At 38.6% G+C, this 18,885-nt stretch overlaps 1 protein-coding gene across 2 annotated transcripts in view; it reads left to right on the top strand.

The window, feature by feature from the left end:
• LOC149798541 (uncharacterized) overlaps positions 1–469 on the top strand; it is a 28,798-nt gene extending 28,329 nt beyond the window's left edge. For both annotated transcript variants that reach the window (XM_089956939.1, XM_089956940.1), the window contains exon 6: positions 200–469. In XM_089956939.1, coding sequence (XP_089813065.1) covers positions 200–396 — 197 coding nt within the window. In that variant the 3' untranslated portion in view covers positions 397–469. The remainder of the gene's footprint in view (positions 1–199) is intronic.
• Positions 470–18,885: the final 18,416 nt, after the last annotated feature.

The following is an 18,885-nucleotide window of genomic DNA, read 5'->3' as shown; positions in this document are numbered from 1 at the left end:
CAGAGAGTTTATATTTGATACTATGGCACATAAAGGACTTACACTATGTATATAAACTTGATTCGTTTTATACAGCTTTCTAAATTTTCAATCCAAAATAACATTTTCAATATTAATTCATGTAAGAAGGATAGCACAACATGGCTGTATTGTCTCTAGCGATTTTACAGTTCAATAATAATTCAGTCTTTCTGGACAGGAACACCTGAAATAGGCGGTCTAACAACAATCCAAGGCCTGGAGATCATCAGGGGATGCCGTGGTCTTAACATTGTGGGCGGAGATGTGGTTGAGGTTTCCCCACCTTACGACCCTACTGGGACGACGGCGCTGACGGCTGCGAATCTGTTATTTGAGATGCTCTGTGTATTGCCAGGAGTTAAATATAACATTTAATTGACGTCCGTGCTAATCTTTTTTAGAGGGTCTGTATATTTCCAGGAGTTGAATATTACATTGATCTGACGTCCGTTCGCTTGTTTTTGTTTGTTTGGTTTCTTTGGGGGGGGGGGGGGGGGGGTTAATACCAAAATTAGTGACAGCGAATTATAGAGTAAGACCACCAGACTGAAACTATAACCTTAACTGAGACACCTTTGTAGCGGTGGTGCACATAAGTAGAATGATGGTTTCTGATTTCTAACCAAACAAGTAACCTACATGGGGGAGAGGGGGGATGGGGGGGGGGGGTTGGCACATGGAAATAAAACCTGAAGCAGGAATGATAGTTATTTTCAAACTGATCTGCAGCCAAATTCAAAATATTTTAGACAACAAAACATGGGGGCATAAAATTGAAAGATCATGAGAGGTAGATCCTTCGTTTGAAACTGAACTATAGTAGTTTAATATCAAACTATTGAAACACTAAACCATAACATGACCTGACATATGCAATGAGAACAAGACAGAGAAAATGTATAAATGCGGCACTAAGTACAAACGATGTAAGGACTGAGCATATATAGAAACGCTAATGTAATTACGGCTTTTCTATGGCATTCTTTTACATAGCAGAAATCATTGACAAGGATAAATTTAAATGTAAATACGGTAATGTACTGATATTTACAGTGGTTTATATAGCAAGAAGGGAACTCCAAAGGCACGTGGAACAAAATGTGCAAATGTAAACAAGGACATCAAGAATCACAATAATTAAATATGAAACGGAGAATAAAGACGTTAAAGAGGTATTGCAAACGCTTAAAAGAAGAAAATAACCAAGCAATTATGGAAAGAAACGATGAACAAGTGATTTGTAATTTTACGTAGCTTTAACAATTTGCCAGTTATGTCGCTATGATAAGTGCAGTATGGCAATTTATAGTATGTCCGGCACTGGGGCATCATGCTGCAGACATGTACCATGGTGTCCTACCCAGCCACATTATCCTGACACCAAGGCGACCAGTCCTAAAATGAACCGCTTAATGCTGAGCGCCAAGCGAGGCAGCTGCTGGTACCATTTTTATAAGTATTTGCTATGACTGGGTCGGGGTTCGAACCTACGACCTTCCGCATCCGAGGCGGACGCTGAAATCACTCAGGCTACGGGAGCTGTGTGTTTCATACTTTATAGTTTATCTGGTTTTCTTGGGCCACTGGGGATAAGAAAAGAGATACTAATCATTTGAAAAGTATGTGAAATCCTTGTTTTCTTAAAAGACAGAATAATAGATGTTTAATGGTAGATATTGTAACATTAACAAGTGCATTCTCTTATACTTTGATTATCCAAACAACGATGTAACACTGTGCTTCTACCCATCCAAACTAGAAGAAAAGAAAAATTACTTTCATATATCAAAATCGTTTTTATGCTACGAAAATACTGCAAAAGAAAATACTTCCTTGACTTCTTTAAGAACGTTAAAAAAAATTCATTTAAGCTCATATAAAATGCGACAGTAATTTTAAAATAAATAAATAATAAAGCGCTTGAGGTGTTTATTCTATGACCTGAAGGTACATCTGCATAAACAAACAACAGTCAATTGTGGCGATCAATTTTAAAACTAAAGACAAAATGAAGATCAAATACAGATAATTGAAGGAATGTGTTTGACGTCAACAATCTGCCAACACAAGCGAAAACAAAATGCTTGGAAAAGTATGTCATGACGAATTCCCATTGTTAGTGAGACACTATTGATTTTCAGGAATATGAAAAGGGTAATAACGTATATAAATATATTTTTACAGGGATAAGTATTTTCTCCAAATATGTGTAAGCTGAGAGGGTGAAGTCTGAAGTAGGGGATAAGATATATGGCTCATTTAGAAACATCTTTAAAGAACGAACACCAGGCAATGTACAATTCTATGAAGAGAAAGAATGTTAGTAGAGCAATTTCCAGATTTATTGAAGAAAGAAAGCCTCAAATATTTCCCAGCATACTCCGGAGAAAGGTTTTTGTAACATAAACGTTTAATAACTATAAAACACATATATTTGTCACACAAAACTTAACTAGAAAATGGGTAAATACACTGCTAAATCAATTAAATGATATAATGACACATATACAAGGTCAATATATATATATACCTCCAATTTACACTTGCGATCCTAACAATAAGTCAAATATATGAATGAAGCATATTTTTTTGTCGAACGACTGATACAAGTGTATCAGCTGAAGACAATATGGATGAACCGGTTATACCCCTACCTAACTCAGCAAAAGGGGATGATTTTTCAGAATTAAAAAATATATAAAAGCGGAATGTAGTTGATAACTTTAAGTGTGTAGAAATAATAAATGAACTCATGTTCGTGATATCATCTAAAAAAAATGCACAGCTTGCATTCAAACACATGCATCGTCCACCCTTTTAATATTCGTCTTTGGTCTAAATTTTAACCTCGTGGTTATATCAAGCTGAAATTTGCATATTTCTTGCATGTGGTAATATAGAAATGTTTGCGAACATTCAGCTTTAATAATAAATTTACTTTTTTATTGTTCCTGGTACTTCTGAGGTCTTTTAGTGTCTTTTTGCTTGAAATACCATAATGATGAGTCATACACAAGTTGAAATTATATCTTACTCACAAAACTAATAGTGCATAATCATCACAGTATTATTGTATATATAGTATCAAACTGTGAGAACGAGAGAGAAGAGCAGAAACTGGCATTGAGTTCTCAAGAATTATTTTATTTTTTAATAAAGGGATATAGTACAGATCGAATGTTTGATTTTTATAATGTCAATATACAGAATAGATTGACATTCACAACAAATGCCATGAATTGGTTTTCTTTTCCTCAGAATATTTTAAATTTTACTTCCTTTTCGCCTTTACTAAACATGACAATTTTAAATTAAAATAGCCTACCAATGCCTCTAAATATTACCTGGCATTTGTAAATATAAAGTCCAAATATAACCTCAACAATACATTTCACACCTAAAATTGTGCCAAAATTCTTTAGGGACAGGGAACAGTTTTTATGCACAAATTTAATTGCCGCATTCACCGGCCTAGCATAAAAGGTCGTAAAAACTAAACTACACAAGTAAGGTAAAAAAATGTCCATATTTTTTGGATAGCTGTATTAAAACAAAGCATAAGAATATTATCCAATTGACCAGAGAAGTCAAGGGCACTTCATAGCAGAAGAAGTTTATGTACCCTAATCCCAAATTTATACTGGCATTTTTTTCACGCCCGAAGGTCATTTTTGACACCATGTGATGCCCTTTTCCTAGATGATAATTCTGCAAAAGAGTGTGTACAAAACAGGTTGATGTAATTGAAAAAAGTTGACTTCCAAGCCGTTTTTCAGATATTCTACTTGCCCCGAACTCACGTGTTTACTGCCATGGGAGGCCAGCTTTTCTTCCTAACCGGCTATTGGTATTTCACTATCTACATACTGCACACTAAATATGGAAGGTGTACATGCCTGACATCAGTTTCAAGAACAAGACAAGCCCGAAACACCTAGCTCATAAATATATCCGTGTCTTTAATTATTCAACAATAATAGCTGAAAAAGTCACACGATATCCTTAAGTTAAGAAATTTGACAGGGACCAATTCAAGAAATGTCCTCTTCCATCTCAATACATTTAGAACGATATCCTTGGTATAAATGTCCGCGTTGTCATAAAATAAAGTTTTGTGTCTTTTTAATTCAATTTATGCCGCATATTGCCATAGTTTGCATTTATTACGTACCCACATGACCGGAAGAGTTATTGTTCTTGCTAGCCAAGGTAGCATATTAAATGACACAAGTAGTGAATGGGGATACCATAGAGACAATGGGACTTCAATGTTAAATTTGGGTGTTTTCACTATAGGAACAAGATTTATAGGGACAGTGGGAATTAGCATTACAGACAGGGTCTTTGTACTATAGGGACAAAATGTATGAAAGAAGTGGGACTGTACAGGACAAAAGGAATTTAACAGGGTCGGACAATGATAACAATGTTGCAGGTGGTTGACCTCAATACGCGTTACCTTAGGGAAAAATAGAGACGTAGACATATGGACGTTGTTAGCGACAGGGTCTGAGACATGCACAGAGACATAGACATATCACACAAACATAGATTTATAGATATAAATCTATCACACAAAATATCGACTGAAAATTGTTTTAGGCAAGAGAGAATATATATATTTTTCAGAACATTTTAAAAATTGAACACGAAAGACAAACACACATAAAAGCCAAATGGTTAATTACATTGTTGAAATACACATCAAACAGATCAAAGTGGAATATAAACAAGTAACTCTACAACATTTTTTGTGACTAAGGTGTTGTGTCCAAGGGACCCTGGGTAATGTTCTTAGAGTCTCTACACCACTTCGCACAGTCACACAGGTGTCCTGCCGGAATGTCCTTTAGGGGATGTCCATGCCAATCACAGTCCTGTCCTGATTCGGGTGGTTTTTCTTGGTGTCGGGTTCTTCTGGCACTGAGGTTAACACAGGTATAAAAGTTACTTTTTTCACTGAAGGATGGAGATCATGATCACAAATCTTTGGCATAGTTTGACGCTTCTTTTTTGCAAGTCTCGAAACCAATACTTGTCCAGTCACGTACATCGTGCCAGTGAGGGTGTAATACACAGCTACACACACATCTTCGTAAACATCTTCGGTGACTAAAAATTTACGAATCTTTTTTTCCCGTAGAGGTAGAGAAGTATCAAAATGAAATCGCAAGGCTTTTAACAGAATGAATCTCTCGTGTACATTAAAAGGTGCCAGCCTCATGTTTATGGTGATACTGTGAGGTGCAGATCGTAGAGAGCCCACAGGTAATCGGCTGGTAAATGAAATCCCAGAAAGGAAGTCACTTAAACACATACCACACGACGGCCATACTTATTGGACTCCGTGCTCGTGAAAAGTGTTGGTAATCCTCCACAGTCTGAATAATGTCATTGCTTTTCCTTCCAGGGCAATTGTTTTATCGCTAATGATAACGGTCGTGGCATGGTAGCAAGCTTCTGTATCACCTTTTGTCGGAGAAAAAGTGTTCTTTCTGCACAGAGCTGATCGTACACCAGTGGCGAATCTTAATTATTTAGTCACTAACTTGCACATCAGTGACCGTACAGAAGTGTCCTTCTGAACCAAGTTTGATTTGTGTAAAAGATTGTGGTAACAACCCTCTAACTCTTTATCTGGAATTCATTGTAGTACGTCTGCCTTGTAGTAAATAAAATCAGAAGCAAACCAGTCATACTGGTCATTGATTAGTTCATCACTGTGTGACCATTGGAACATTTTCATCAGAATCAGTCCTCTTATATCATTCAAGTACCAATGGTGTAAATATTGGTGACGTAATGAATGAAATTATTCTTTGCGTTTGACTAGTATTTTGACAAACTCTCAGTAAATGAGTTCTCTCATCTCCACAGTCATGTTCTCTTGTAAAGTATCCATCAAGAGATTACTGAGGTCGTCCCACTAAAGGTCGGTAGTGAGATTGCGGAGACCATTGAGCATGTTCTATGTAAGCTGAATCTTTCTGCTCCCACTGGTGAAGTGACACCGCAACTGGAGCGCTTGACCTTATCACCTTCTCCCAAGTAGGTAAATCCGGCTCTGGCTAGTTCTGCGGGGGTAGGTCCTCCCATATATTTAGGCTACTTTCGTTGGAAATTTCGGAAACGACTTTCAAAGTCGCAGTATTCAGACAAACGTGCAAAGAACGAATATTCTTCTTTCACAGGCTCATTTCGATGAGGGTACGTTGAAACCCGCAGTAGTTTGCTCAGGTATGGAAGACATCCGTAGGATGATAGCCGCATCGTTTCCCGTTGATGATGATAGCATGTCAGCATTACTTTCCGTGGTAGGTGTAGTAGTAGCAGTCATAGCAAAGTTCTCATGATGTGGTACTAATTTGCTGAGGTCAAGCGTACGGCATACCTGTGATCACAAGGCACAGCATGGCACTCCACTTGAGAATCACCGAACTCGAATTGTGTCTGTTTAAAAGGATTCATCTTCCTCGCTTGGCAATGGTAGCCACAATGAACTATTGGTCTTGGACGTTTTCATGTTTTATATGCTGACCAATATCGACGTGTCCGTTCGGTAAAGTGAAGTGGTTACGAAGCCGTACTCACGTATAGTACACGATTTGATACAGTTTTTCCAAAGGTCGACTGACGATTTGGTGTGTGGATAAACGTATATTCTTGTACAGATCATAGGTGGGCACATTAAAATGTTGATCCTCACCACACTGCAAGGCTTCTTTCAATAACCGAAAGTTCACCACTTGACTGGTGCGATAATTGAGAGTCAATCCTTTCACTGTACACTCGGTGTTCACTTCTTGTTTGTCCCGGTATTTGTAGCCGTAAATTTTGGATCGCCACTTGCAAAACTTAGAATCTTGTCATCGGGGTGCTCGTCAGTCTAGGCTCCTAAACGGTCACCTTCGATGTCAAGGTCACGGTGATCACGCTGATTAATGTACCTGCACCTGTCCGTGTCAAAATACAGCACACGATCTCCTACCAGTTCTAAAGCTTCGCTCAAGTTTAAAGCTTCATTTAATTTCCAAATTCGTCGTCCTGTACAAAGTCCAGTTCTTCTTCGTAATTGACATTATCAAGTCTTCACGAAGGACGTCCTGGTATTTCATGTATTTGGTTGTGTCGTGAATCATCTGGAAGTAGGGGGAAAGTTTTGTCAAATACTCCGTCTTGGGTAAACACGGTCGTTGTACCCTTTCCCCCCACAAACAATTCAACATCACTTTGGCAGACGAACGCCTTCCTTCGTTTTTCTCTGTGTAGTCTAAAATGAAACCTTTCTGACGAAGTACGTCTCTTTGAATTTATCTTGGTCTTCGGGAGTGTGGCACCACGAAGTATATCCGGTGGCTTCTTGTTTCAGTGTCAGAAAGGCATCCACGGAGTCTGCGAAAATGCCTTTCTGATTCTCGTCGCTCTTGTGGTACTATTTTGTCCTGCGAAAGATGTAACTTTTGTACACTTCTAACAATTGGTATCCCAGATCCAGAGCTTTGAACAGTTCCACGCTGACCCACGTTCCTGTCAAGGCACGTTCTTCCTGGTTGTGCCAACAATGTTGGTCTTGGTTGCAAGTTTCGGCACAGGTACGGCACAAAGGAAACATCAGTTTTTCCTTGGCAATGGTGCGGTAAAACAGGATGGTACAAGGCCGTGGGAGGCAAGACTTTACATTTAATCAATCCTTCGTATTGTCGAATGTTGTTCAGGTCAATGTATTTCGTCAGCAATTGTGGTTGCCTGCGGAAAAGTGACAATATTTGCACACGTACGGATACAGCGAACACACTTCTAGGCATTTTATTTCTTCTCCTTTCTCCTCATCGGCTACGTACCGAAAACAGGTGGCATTCGTCCGTCGTCTATACAAACTGTCCCGTGGATTTACAGGGTCCACCAACTTGTAACTTTCGACGATACATTTAAACTCGGGATCGGTATTCAAACGGTGATGGTACTGGTGTTCCCACATTTCCACTGCTTTGTATCCTTGTTGTTCTAACTTTAGGGATCGCTGACAAGGGCCCTCGTACAAGTCTTCCATGAAACGTAGTAAAAAAACTGATTTTGAGTGTACCGTTGAGTGTAGCAGATGGGACATCCGTGAAATACGCAACCGTTAAACTCGTACACGATCTAAGGGTTTTCTGAGCCCTAACCATCCACCGAATACGTTCCAATGATATTTTCACCTCCTCCGTTTCCGACGTGTTGGATCCATTTATCTTCCTTGTCACACAAGTAATGTAGCCAGCATAGAGCTTTGATTGAGTATTGACGTTTGGCAAAATTGGTCGTTTTAGGATGGATGAATGCCATGGTAATCTCGGGCATGAATCGTTGGCGGTACACTAAGGAACACGCTTTCAGGATGGTGCAGGCTTTCATAAAAGCATCGATCCCTCCGTGCTCCATCAAGAATTCTCGAAATTTTCCTCACCATCGTCGTTAAATGTCCACATCATATCTTTAACATTTCTTCCTGAAAGTCGAATAGGTCCGAAACGTAAGTGTGGCACCAAGCGTAGAAATCTTCTCGTTGTTCGGTTCGCATGTTGTCGGAGTCGTAGTAGTGAGCATCAGGCAAATGGGTTAAAACGAAGAGTTTATTGGCTTCGGCATTGAAAAAGTGCGGAAAATAACCTTTGGCCAGTTAGTTTAGGACGTGCGGTGCTTCGTTCCGTATAGTACATCAGAAAAATTGCCCAACGTATCTCGAGAAATTCTGAGCCATCACCGTGGCATAGTGATGGTAATCTCCATAACGTTCGATGTCTTCTTGGCTCCACGTATCGTTGATATTGTCTAAGATCCATTAGCCAAAATAGGCCATCGTGTTAGGTCCCCGAAAGATTTTTTCATGTCCTCCCGGAATCTTGCTACAGTGGGGGCAATGACAAAAGATCGGTTCTCGGATGCACTTCTTGCACGCTCGATGAGCCACGCAGAAATTAGGATTGCGTACTGGCCCAATGTCAGGAGTTGACAAGCACTTTTCCAGTGTGTATCTTGTGTCTTCAGATGTTGTTGGTAACAGGTAAGGCTGACAAAACTTCGCTGACAGGCAAGGCAATGTACTCGTTCTTGTCCTTCGTCAAAACACGGTTGAGAGGCCAAACATCCCTCACATTTCGATCCACAATGCTTGTGTTGCTCCCGATTATTAAACCCATAGATTATTTCTCACAATAATAACCGTGTCCCAGGAGTCCGGTGATACTAGTAATATCATCAAAATGTTCATCGTGATGATAGACGTGAATGTACTTTTCGTCTTTGAAATTTTCGCCTCGAAACAACAGTGGTCCGCGCACTTCTTAAAGGTGTACTTTCAAGGTGTAGCGTGTATCTAAGACGTTTTGCAATTTTTCCCTTTCATGAATGCCACAGGCAGTGTCTTTGGATAGCCCCGCTTGCTGTAACAGGAGTTCTGTTTCTCTTTGTTATTTGGCTTGGTTCGATTTTCAAATAGTTTCCCAAGCTCTTTTCCATTCTGCCATACGTTCGTCCCACCACGATCGCACCGAATAAACACATCTTGTCTTGAGGGTTGTTAATTCGGACGAGGTGTGTTTGGTTCTGTGAAGGTCGTCCAGCAATAACATCTGTTTGGGTCCGGTCCCTTTTGGAAGAGAAACATGGGCCATGTACAGTGTCGCTTTTCCATCGGTGATGTGAAACTTGTCGTTGGAATGCTGAACGTGTTGAATCTTATCGATGACTTTGGAAGGTGTCAGTTATGATGGCCTGCTAAACTCGATCCAAACGGCGGACTTAAGACTGTAGTGATAAATGGAAAGTGTCAAGCGATCGTCTTCGTTGGCTCGACATTGCCGTTTCAGTGTGGTTAACAAAGAATCACACAAATCGGTTATGAACCCCTCTGCCTCCTCTGACGGTGAGTCGGACTTGAAACCGTTAAACTTCACCGTGGTTTTAAATTTTCAAGAGGAGCGTTTGTCCGTCTCTCGAATGTGGTAGTAGTTTTCAGGGGTTGCTGGTGGTGGACTTTGTTTTGACCTTGACTTTCTGGGTCTGGTTTCTAGCCCACTCATATCATCATCAAAATCATTTCATTATCAATCCCACCAGAATGATGGAAGAGCCAATACAGATAGAACTCCGTATCAGAGCTTTGCAAGGCGTCATACGAAGGTTTTCTTCAAAGAAGAGGACGGACTACTCCCCCTTCTTTCGAGGTAGAAGTAAAGATACTAGCTATATCTGTCAGAAGAAAGGCCATTGGTCTTTAGAATTTCCAAACCGTCAAAGCAGGACAAGTGTCAAGTGTCAAAAGAGACAAAGGTCAAGATACCCTTTATCATTGACAAGAAAAAGGACATTAGTCTTCAGACTGCCCTAAGAAACAGCAGCAGCAGGCGGCAAAGAGGGATTCTTAACATGAAGAAGACGTACCCTCCGAAAAGGTAGAAACCAGACACGTTCAAAAAGAGAAGAAAAGAAGATGAGAAGAAAGTGAGGAAGAAGATGAAATATCGGTAATAGTGAAGAAATTCAAAAGAAAAGAGAGAGTGAAAAGACAAAAGAAGTCTATGAACTTTTCTAAGCATTGTGTTGTGAAATTGGATTGTAATTTTTAAAGAAAATACAACAGAAAGAAAAACGTAAGTGTCTCTTGGTTTTAATTTTTTATAATCATAATAAGAACCTACACTCACGCACTCACACACATACATCATGGGAAGAAAGGGTTTTAATTAATTTTGGCAAATAATGAGTAGTCTCTTTTCGAGAGAGATGGGTGGTCCTGAAAAGGACCGTTGGGTGATTGTTTTTTTAAAAACAATAATCAGGAAAGGGAAGTAATCAGCTTTAACAGCCTTATACTTTTGCCACGACTATGGCCTACCTATGGACCTGCTCATGTCGATATGTGGTAGAAATCAATAGGTTGGGTATTTCAGGCGTAGTAGTTGTGTGGACAGGGTTGGCCGGTTTGGCTCGGGAAGGCCTTTTTTCTCTTGGGTCGTATTAAAGAAGTCTGATACATTTCTTTCAGACTCCTTAACTCTGCCAAAATGTCTAAGAGTACCGTTACCTTTTGACTTTCACTGTCCTAATTCATTCATATGCATTGATTCTTCTCTAATTCTCTTTGCTGCCGTTTTCTTTTTGCCTCTTTTTCTTCTCGCTGTTGCTGTTAAATGAGAAAGGTTTGTTCTACTTCTTTCTGTTGTTGCAAAACATTCTCCAATTCTTCTTTCTGACCCTGTTTAAAATCTTCGACGTACGGTAAGGAAGGAGAAATCTGCGAAGGTGCAGGTACATGAACACATTCTTGTGAAGAGATAAAATCCGCTAAATCCCAATTAAAATCGTTCTCTTCTAGAAGTAGGATTGTGGTTGTTTTATTAGCCGCTGCTAAGCCATCACTTCTCGTCTCCACGGCCGGTGCACCCCAAATCATTGTCTTCTTAGCTTCCGCCATCTTCTAACCCTGTCGCATGGATTCACTGCGCACAGACGCTAGCGCACCTGCATTGGGAATGTGATGTTACAGGCAAATATCTTCGGATTGAAAGACAGACTCCACATCGTGACTGAATTTTGTAACGCGTGTTAGGATTGGTGAAAGAATTCAGTCCGCTCTTCCACTATAAGTATCCGTGGTTCACCTCATTCCATTCACCTGTTCTTGTTACAAGATGTGGACTAACGTAGAATCGTATACCCTCCTATCTGTATATTCGAGCATCATGGGCAATTACCCATTTCATAGAGACAGCCCTTTTGAAACGAAGGATCTATGTGGAGAAACCAGGCTATCTGAAGAGAGTCTTAATCTACGATTAAGAGGTCAGACGAAGTTTGAGGAAGAGAAGAAGATCCGTGCGATGCTCTCTATGTTAACTGAATGGCGTTAACAAAACATATAAAGGTCCTTTTCAGTGCCATTCCATTGCCTCGAAAAGATATTATTCTCTCTTGCCTATAAAATGCTTTAGTAGATTTTTCGTGTGATAGATTTATGTCCATAAATCTATGTTTGTGTGATATGTATATGCCCTTGTGTATGTCTCTGACCCTGTCTCTAACCACGTTTCTATGTCTATGTCTCTATTTGTCCCTAGAGTAACGCGTATTCAGGTCAACCCCTTGCCACACTGTTCTGCCCGATTGAGGTCAGCCACTTGCAACATTGTTGCCAGTGTCCAGTACCGTGACGTCACCCCTGTTCTATTCATATTGTCCCTATACAGTCCAACTCCTTTATACCTTTTGTCCCTATAGTACAAAGACCTTGTCAAAATACTAATTCCCACTGTCCCTATAAATGTTGTCCCTATATTGAAAATACGCAAATTTTAACATCGAAGTCGCCTTGTCCCTATGGTATCCCCATTCACTACAGACGTAATACGGAGGTCTTCCGCAAGTATTATCATACATTGCAGTATTATTTTTGTTAAATGATCTCCAAAGTATTTAAAACGTAGTCGTAGGTTTTCACGTGTATTCGTTTATTTAGGTTTACTGCACTGAAAAATGATATTGTCCTTCATTTCCGCCGAATATGTTGTACGGAAAGCCAAATGTAATAATGTCAGCTATTTACATACGATAGTGGAGAAGTGCCAGGTGTATTGAGGTTGCCATTTTGAGGACATCTTAATACTGATCGGAAGTGCCCTACAGCCTAGTCCCCCTTTGTAACCTAATCGTACATAGCTACAGCCTAGTCCCCGTTTGCTGCTTAATCGTACAGATGGAATTTTCTAAATCGTGTGATATTAGGTGACTAGGTTACATATGAATTGGAAAAAAATGAAGGAAGAAACATGGTCAAACAAAAGACATAAAAGTGATCACTCCATATTCAAACTATCACCACATAATAAAATCAAACAAATCATACTGAGCGAAAGGTATTGAGACAGGAATCGAGACACACAACAATACTCTCGAACACACCTCAGATTGTAACATCATTAAAGAACATAATTGAATGATTGTGAGTTCACTGCAATGATTTTGGTAACTAGTTTTATCATATCTGCATTCAGACGTGAATATTGTGGACTCGCAAGCTTATATCGGTAATGACGCTGCAACCAAATTTATATTATCGCTATTTTCGGTTTATAATCGACTCTAACCAATGCCTGACATCGTTTTCAGGTAGGAGCATTGTTAATACCACATGTAATCAAGAGATTTGTTTCAAAAATGTGTATCGTCTGTAGCTGATTGCAACAAGTCTACGATACTGTACGGTTGACAGAATATCGAATAGCAACAGGTCGTGTAAGTTCAGCCACTGACAATTTGCATAATTCATACTGAAAACTATTTATAGAAGAGTGGACATATGTTTCATGCTTTCTGTGGTTTGATGTTCAATTTTACGCATTCTTGATGGCGCCTTTTTATTGAATATAAACAGGAATAATAATGAGGCAACAAACGTGACACATTTTAAGGTCTATTCATTCTGGTGGAGAGAGAGAGAGAGAGAGAGAGAGCGGGGGGGGGGGAGGAAGGGGGAGAGACAATGAAAAGAAGAAGAAAAACTAAAATAAGCCTAAATATTAAAATACAGGTCAAAAAAGCGCCTAAATATTAAAATACAGGTCAGAATAAGCCTAAATATTAAAATACAGGTCGTATTAACATAAACAAGGGCAGAATACCTCCTAAATAGAAAAAGAAAGTAGTTTCAATTATGCTGTTGCCACTGTGGCGATGAAAATGATATCGTCATTGTGGCGAGATCATTTTTCTCCACTGACCTATTTAAATATCATATTATGAAATAAAAAACAGAATAATGATGTGAAGCTATTTATTTTAATGATAGTTTTGGTACCCATATCCAATTTATTTTACAAGTAGTTACTCCAAAGGTACACATATCCCATTTTACAAGTAGTTACTCCATAGGTAGCCATATCCCATTTTACAAGTAGTTTATCCATAGGTACCCATATCCCATTTTACAAGTAGTTTATCCATAGGAACCCATATCCCATTTTACAAGTAGTTACACCATAGGTACCCATATCCCATTTTACAAGTAGTTAATCCATAGGTACCCATATCCCATTTTATAAGTAGTTACTCCATAGGTATTCATATCCCATTTTACACCTAGTTACTCCAAACGTACACATATCCCATTTTACAAGTAGTTACGCCATAGGTACCCATTAACCATTTTACAAGTAGTTACTCCATAGGTAAATACTACAGACCATTAATTTATACTGGCCCTAATTGGATAATTGGCTTTCCCAGTAGTTGGGTATTATAACAAAAATATATAGTGTACGACCAATTAAAGGCGAAAAGTGCAAAACCAATGGATTCAAAGGATGATGAAAACCAAATACATGTCATGTGAAGACTTTACTGCTATTCGGGGTTTCCAGTCATGCTAGATCATGCACGCGGCTTTTGATAGAAAAATACAATTCAAATCACGTTCAAATTATTCATGCTCTAGTCTGTACATCCTATAATGATAATATTTTTATATGTGAATTAGATACTGCCCGAGAGATTTACCACATACACGCAAAGACATGTAATCAACCGTTTGCCACACTATAAAATGTAATGATATATTTGTCAACATTAGACGAGCAAAGAAGAAGTGTACACAGTGATCATGTTTTTCATCTCAGGAAAACGTGTTACAAGCGACGAGGAGACAGCATCTAAAACTGGGGTCGGCAACCTACGGCACGCGTGCCATAAGATGGCATGTCAAGAGGTTTTGTGTGGCACGCAAAGGGCAGCCAAAAATCTCGATTTTAACAGTGGGACTCTCTTACTGGTGGCACGCGCTCGTTCATTTTGTAATTAATTCGGCAAAAAGTGGCACGCTATGTAAAATAGGTTGCCGACCCATGATCTAAGATATGCATGGGGATAGAGGCCCATGATAATGATTATAAACGTACTGTAAGAAGAGATGGTCTGATACATCCAAGAAAGGAATGTCATTAGGTTTTCACCCCATTCAAAAATGAATTCAGAGGTGCAGCAGTAAGAGTCAGCCACAGAAGAGATAGGAAAATTGAGTCTTCACAGATACACAGTTAGAGAGAGTATATTTTGGTATGACTAGTGATTGTCCTAATATTGAATCGATAAACGGACACAAACATCTCATTAACAGAATACAAAGTTCGAAAGGATCAACAGTCAAGACTAAAGGGGCATCAAAAATGGATCAAGAAAGAGTTTGCGAGGGAAAAGAGAGGAGAAAACAAGGAAAACGAAGACGATGACTGGTCAGCCTGGTGTCAGGATAATGTGACTGGGTGGAACATCATGCTAGTGTCTGCGGCACGATGCTTCATTTCTAGACATCACTATAAACTGCCACACTGTAAACATCTTAGCGATATGACTGTTAAAGCTACGTTAAACAATCCAAATCACACACACACACACACACACACACACACATACACACTTCCATGTGTTCTTGCCAGTCAATTTTAAAGCCAGATGGAACAATCATCCACCAATTGCAATGTGTGAAAAGAGCTCTTCTCAAGTTGATAAAGAAAATATGTGATACTCGAGCTGCAAGTGAGAAGAAGGAACATTCGCCAGACAAAGACGATTTATTCGTGATTCATTTCAAGTCTGTTCCCGATACAATAAAGGAACACACGAAAGTTTCAGTTGATGAATTTGCCGGTATGATGTTCGAGACATTTGCTTTGATTGGAGACCAGTACGTACAGTACGTATCAAAGGCGATTCTTCACATGTCGATGTGACACCATCCAAATTTACATCACATTGTTACATGTAATTAAACACGTTTAGTCAAACCACCACGAGTTCTATTTGCTTCCGAATTTGGACATGTTGGTGTCGAGAAGTTGTTTAGCAATAGGCAGAGAATGGAGAAATGTGAAGTGGCTCAGTTTGATTGTATGCTGTAGCTTTACGCTGTATGCTGTAGCTTTACGCTGTATGCTGTAGCTTTATGCTGAGCTGTCTGAGGGAGAGACTGTCGTCAACTTATTATCCTTAGCGTATGTTGATATAGCCCTTCTCGCCTCTTCTGTATCAGTCTCCACTGGAAGGAGAAACAAAACTGGAATCTTTACACGCACTGTTAATGCTTGGTTACCGAAAATGTACGAGTTGTAAAACGTCTCTGAAATCGTGGAAGGTACTGAAAGATACCTAAAAGAAAAATACTCAGCAGCTCGTCATTTCTTTACATAGCCTGAACTGACTTTTTCCGTGATATTATGGAATTTCACATGAAATGATTTTGTCGAAAGCCGTTGTTAATCAAGGTCTTGAACGTTTCAAACTCTTTCACATTTACATCAAAGAAGGAAACGTTAGTTTCATCTATGATAATAAATATTGATGCATATATGACCTTTATAAAGGATTTGTACCATCCAAAGATCTAAAATGCAGTTTTATTGTCCTTTTGGAAAAGTGAGACAAATGATTATCAAAATTCCTGGCAATATATATATATATATATATATATATATATATATATATATATATATATATATATATATAACAATTACATTTTCAATATTATCAACGAAACTGTCAGAGAAAAGAACAGTATGTTGAAGAGAATCCAAACAAATATTGATAAAGTTTTGTGAAGGTCGTAACAATGAAAACTTCTACATAAATTTCAAAACTGCCAAGAACAGTGACGTTATCAATATGGCGTTGTGCATTATTCCTTTGAATAATTCACAATTGTTCCACAATAATAATAAAGTCAAAATAATTAGCATTTTTCTATTTCCACTGAAGAATCCAAACAAATGTTTTTCCTATCGAATAATATCTAAGTACAACATAAAACACGTCTGCAGACTTACAATCGGAACACAAAAAATGAGGATGACTCCAAAATGGAACGAATCGGATTGCTCCGTTCTCTCCGTATATACACCTTCTGTTACGATTATATTTCACATCATACCACAAATGACAGATTTTATGACCCAGTTTATTCCGAAATTGCCTATTCATGTGATCGAGTCCAGATAATGGAAAGTTACTGAACATTCGCATTGATCGTCTTTGGTATCAAATTACTTACTGAAACTGACATTCACAAGATCGAACAGATCAATTATATCAGCACAGATCAATATATTTTATAATTTTCATTTTACCACCGAGCGCTCATGACAAATCAGACTGACCGGAAACAAATTAAAACTGAATAGACGGTTTTGCAAATATAATACACTAGCAGCAGAGATGGAGAACAGACCACTTGCTTTAAAGTCCATTTATGAAAATAAAACCTCACACTAAAAAACCCCGAAAGAAATAAGATCAATAACGTCAACTTTCCGTGGGTTACTTTATCTTTGTCGTTCGTGTTTTTCAAAAAATTGTGTTTACCTGTAGTGACACTTATTTGTGGTCGCACCCTCTCTGCTGCAGTAATTGAATCATTATTATATCAGTCTCTCAGCCAAATATTTTATCAAGACCTATACGATATCGCGATCGAGGATCATGTAAATTCATTGTTATAAATCCGTGTGGAGTAGATGTTGCTTATGAAAAGAATGTTTTGAACTTAATCATGTCCCTGTCCCCACTACACCAAGTCTGATGAACATTTAGCACAGTAAGTGTATCAACTCCATTAAACACAACTAAACTATTGCAGTTATCTTTGATCACTTTTGGTATTGGTGTGTATCGCTGAATAACATAAATTACATCCGTATGTGTATGCCTGCCTCGAGAAAATATTCTAGCTAGATTAATTTCCTAAACTCTCTTAATTCTGGATCAAGTGCTAGGTAATCATCAGTTATTTCTTCATAATAATCGAGAAAAAAAATCTCAGCTATTAATGCGCAGACAATCCAACAAAAGATGGTGGTTGACGATGATCGCCACACATTATTACAGCAATCAAGAAATATTTGTAACGTTTCTAATTAGACGGTGCATATTTCATCCCAAACAATAATCCTTGGAATAAATTTCTCTCCTATTCGTTCAGGAGTCCATTTGTCTCCTTCCATCGAAAAAAATTGTGATAAGTGCATGAGCTAATATTTTTTCTCTCTCATTTCTCTTGCGAGTCTGTGGGTCGGTGTTATTACAACTATTTCTGAACAACAGTTCAAGAATAATGTAATCACACGAGTTGTTTTCGCACAACCTCCAGGCCCATTGAGATAAACTGTTTTATGTCTAGCTACAGGATCATATAACAATGGTGCTGATGAAAATTTTGATATTTAATTTTTTTCGGTAATATATATTCTTAATTCCAACGTCGGCGGATTCAGAATAATCAAATTTATTTTCTTGTTTTATTCTCCATTCGCCCCATGATGCATACGTGCTGATATGTAGATGTTTTTGCAATCCTGTATTTTTTATTGATATAAAGTGAATCCGTAGCGACTCTAACAGCAAACTCAGAAGCTCTATCATCGATAATAGATTTATCGAAACGTATGCAAGCATTGAAGACTAATGACTAAACTGCGGTGACTCCCCATCAATATAACTCACAATTGTACCTAATTTAGTTCCGTCTGATAAAATAACATTACTTCGACTTATAAATCCAGCAAAGGTAACTTTATAATAATTTCTGAAACATGTATCTGTAAGATGTGTACAGTGGTACAATGCTAGAGTGTTGGATTCTCATACTCAAGGAGGTCCGGCGACTGACTGACAACTGTCGACGGAGGCGATAATTTGAAATTTTTCTTTACAAAAGTGGGGGTCCACCCCATGCACAAACTTCAACAGAAAAATAAAACACCCTCCCCACCATGTCACCACGTATTGTGCCGTCCTTAGAATTAAGACTGTATATAATCTGCTGTAAATAGTTTAATACAATAC

This window comes from Sinohyriopsis cumingii, chromosome 5, assembly GCF_028554795.1.
Source record: "Sinohyriopsis cumingii isolate HCF-2022 chromosome 5, ASM2855479v2, whole genome shotgun sequence".
Lineage (NCBI taxonomy): Eukaryota > Metazoa > Mollusca > Bivalvia > Unionida > Unionidae > Sinohyriopsis > Sinohyriopsis cumingii.
This window is presented reverse-complemented; position numbering and strand designations above follow the sequence as displayed.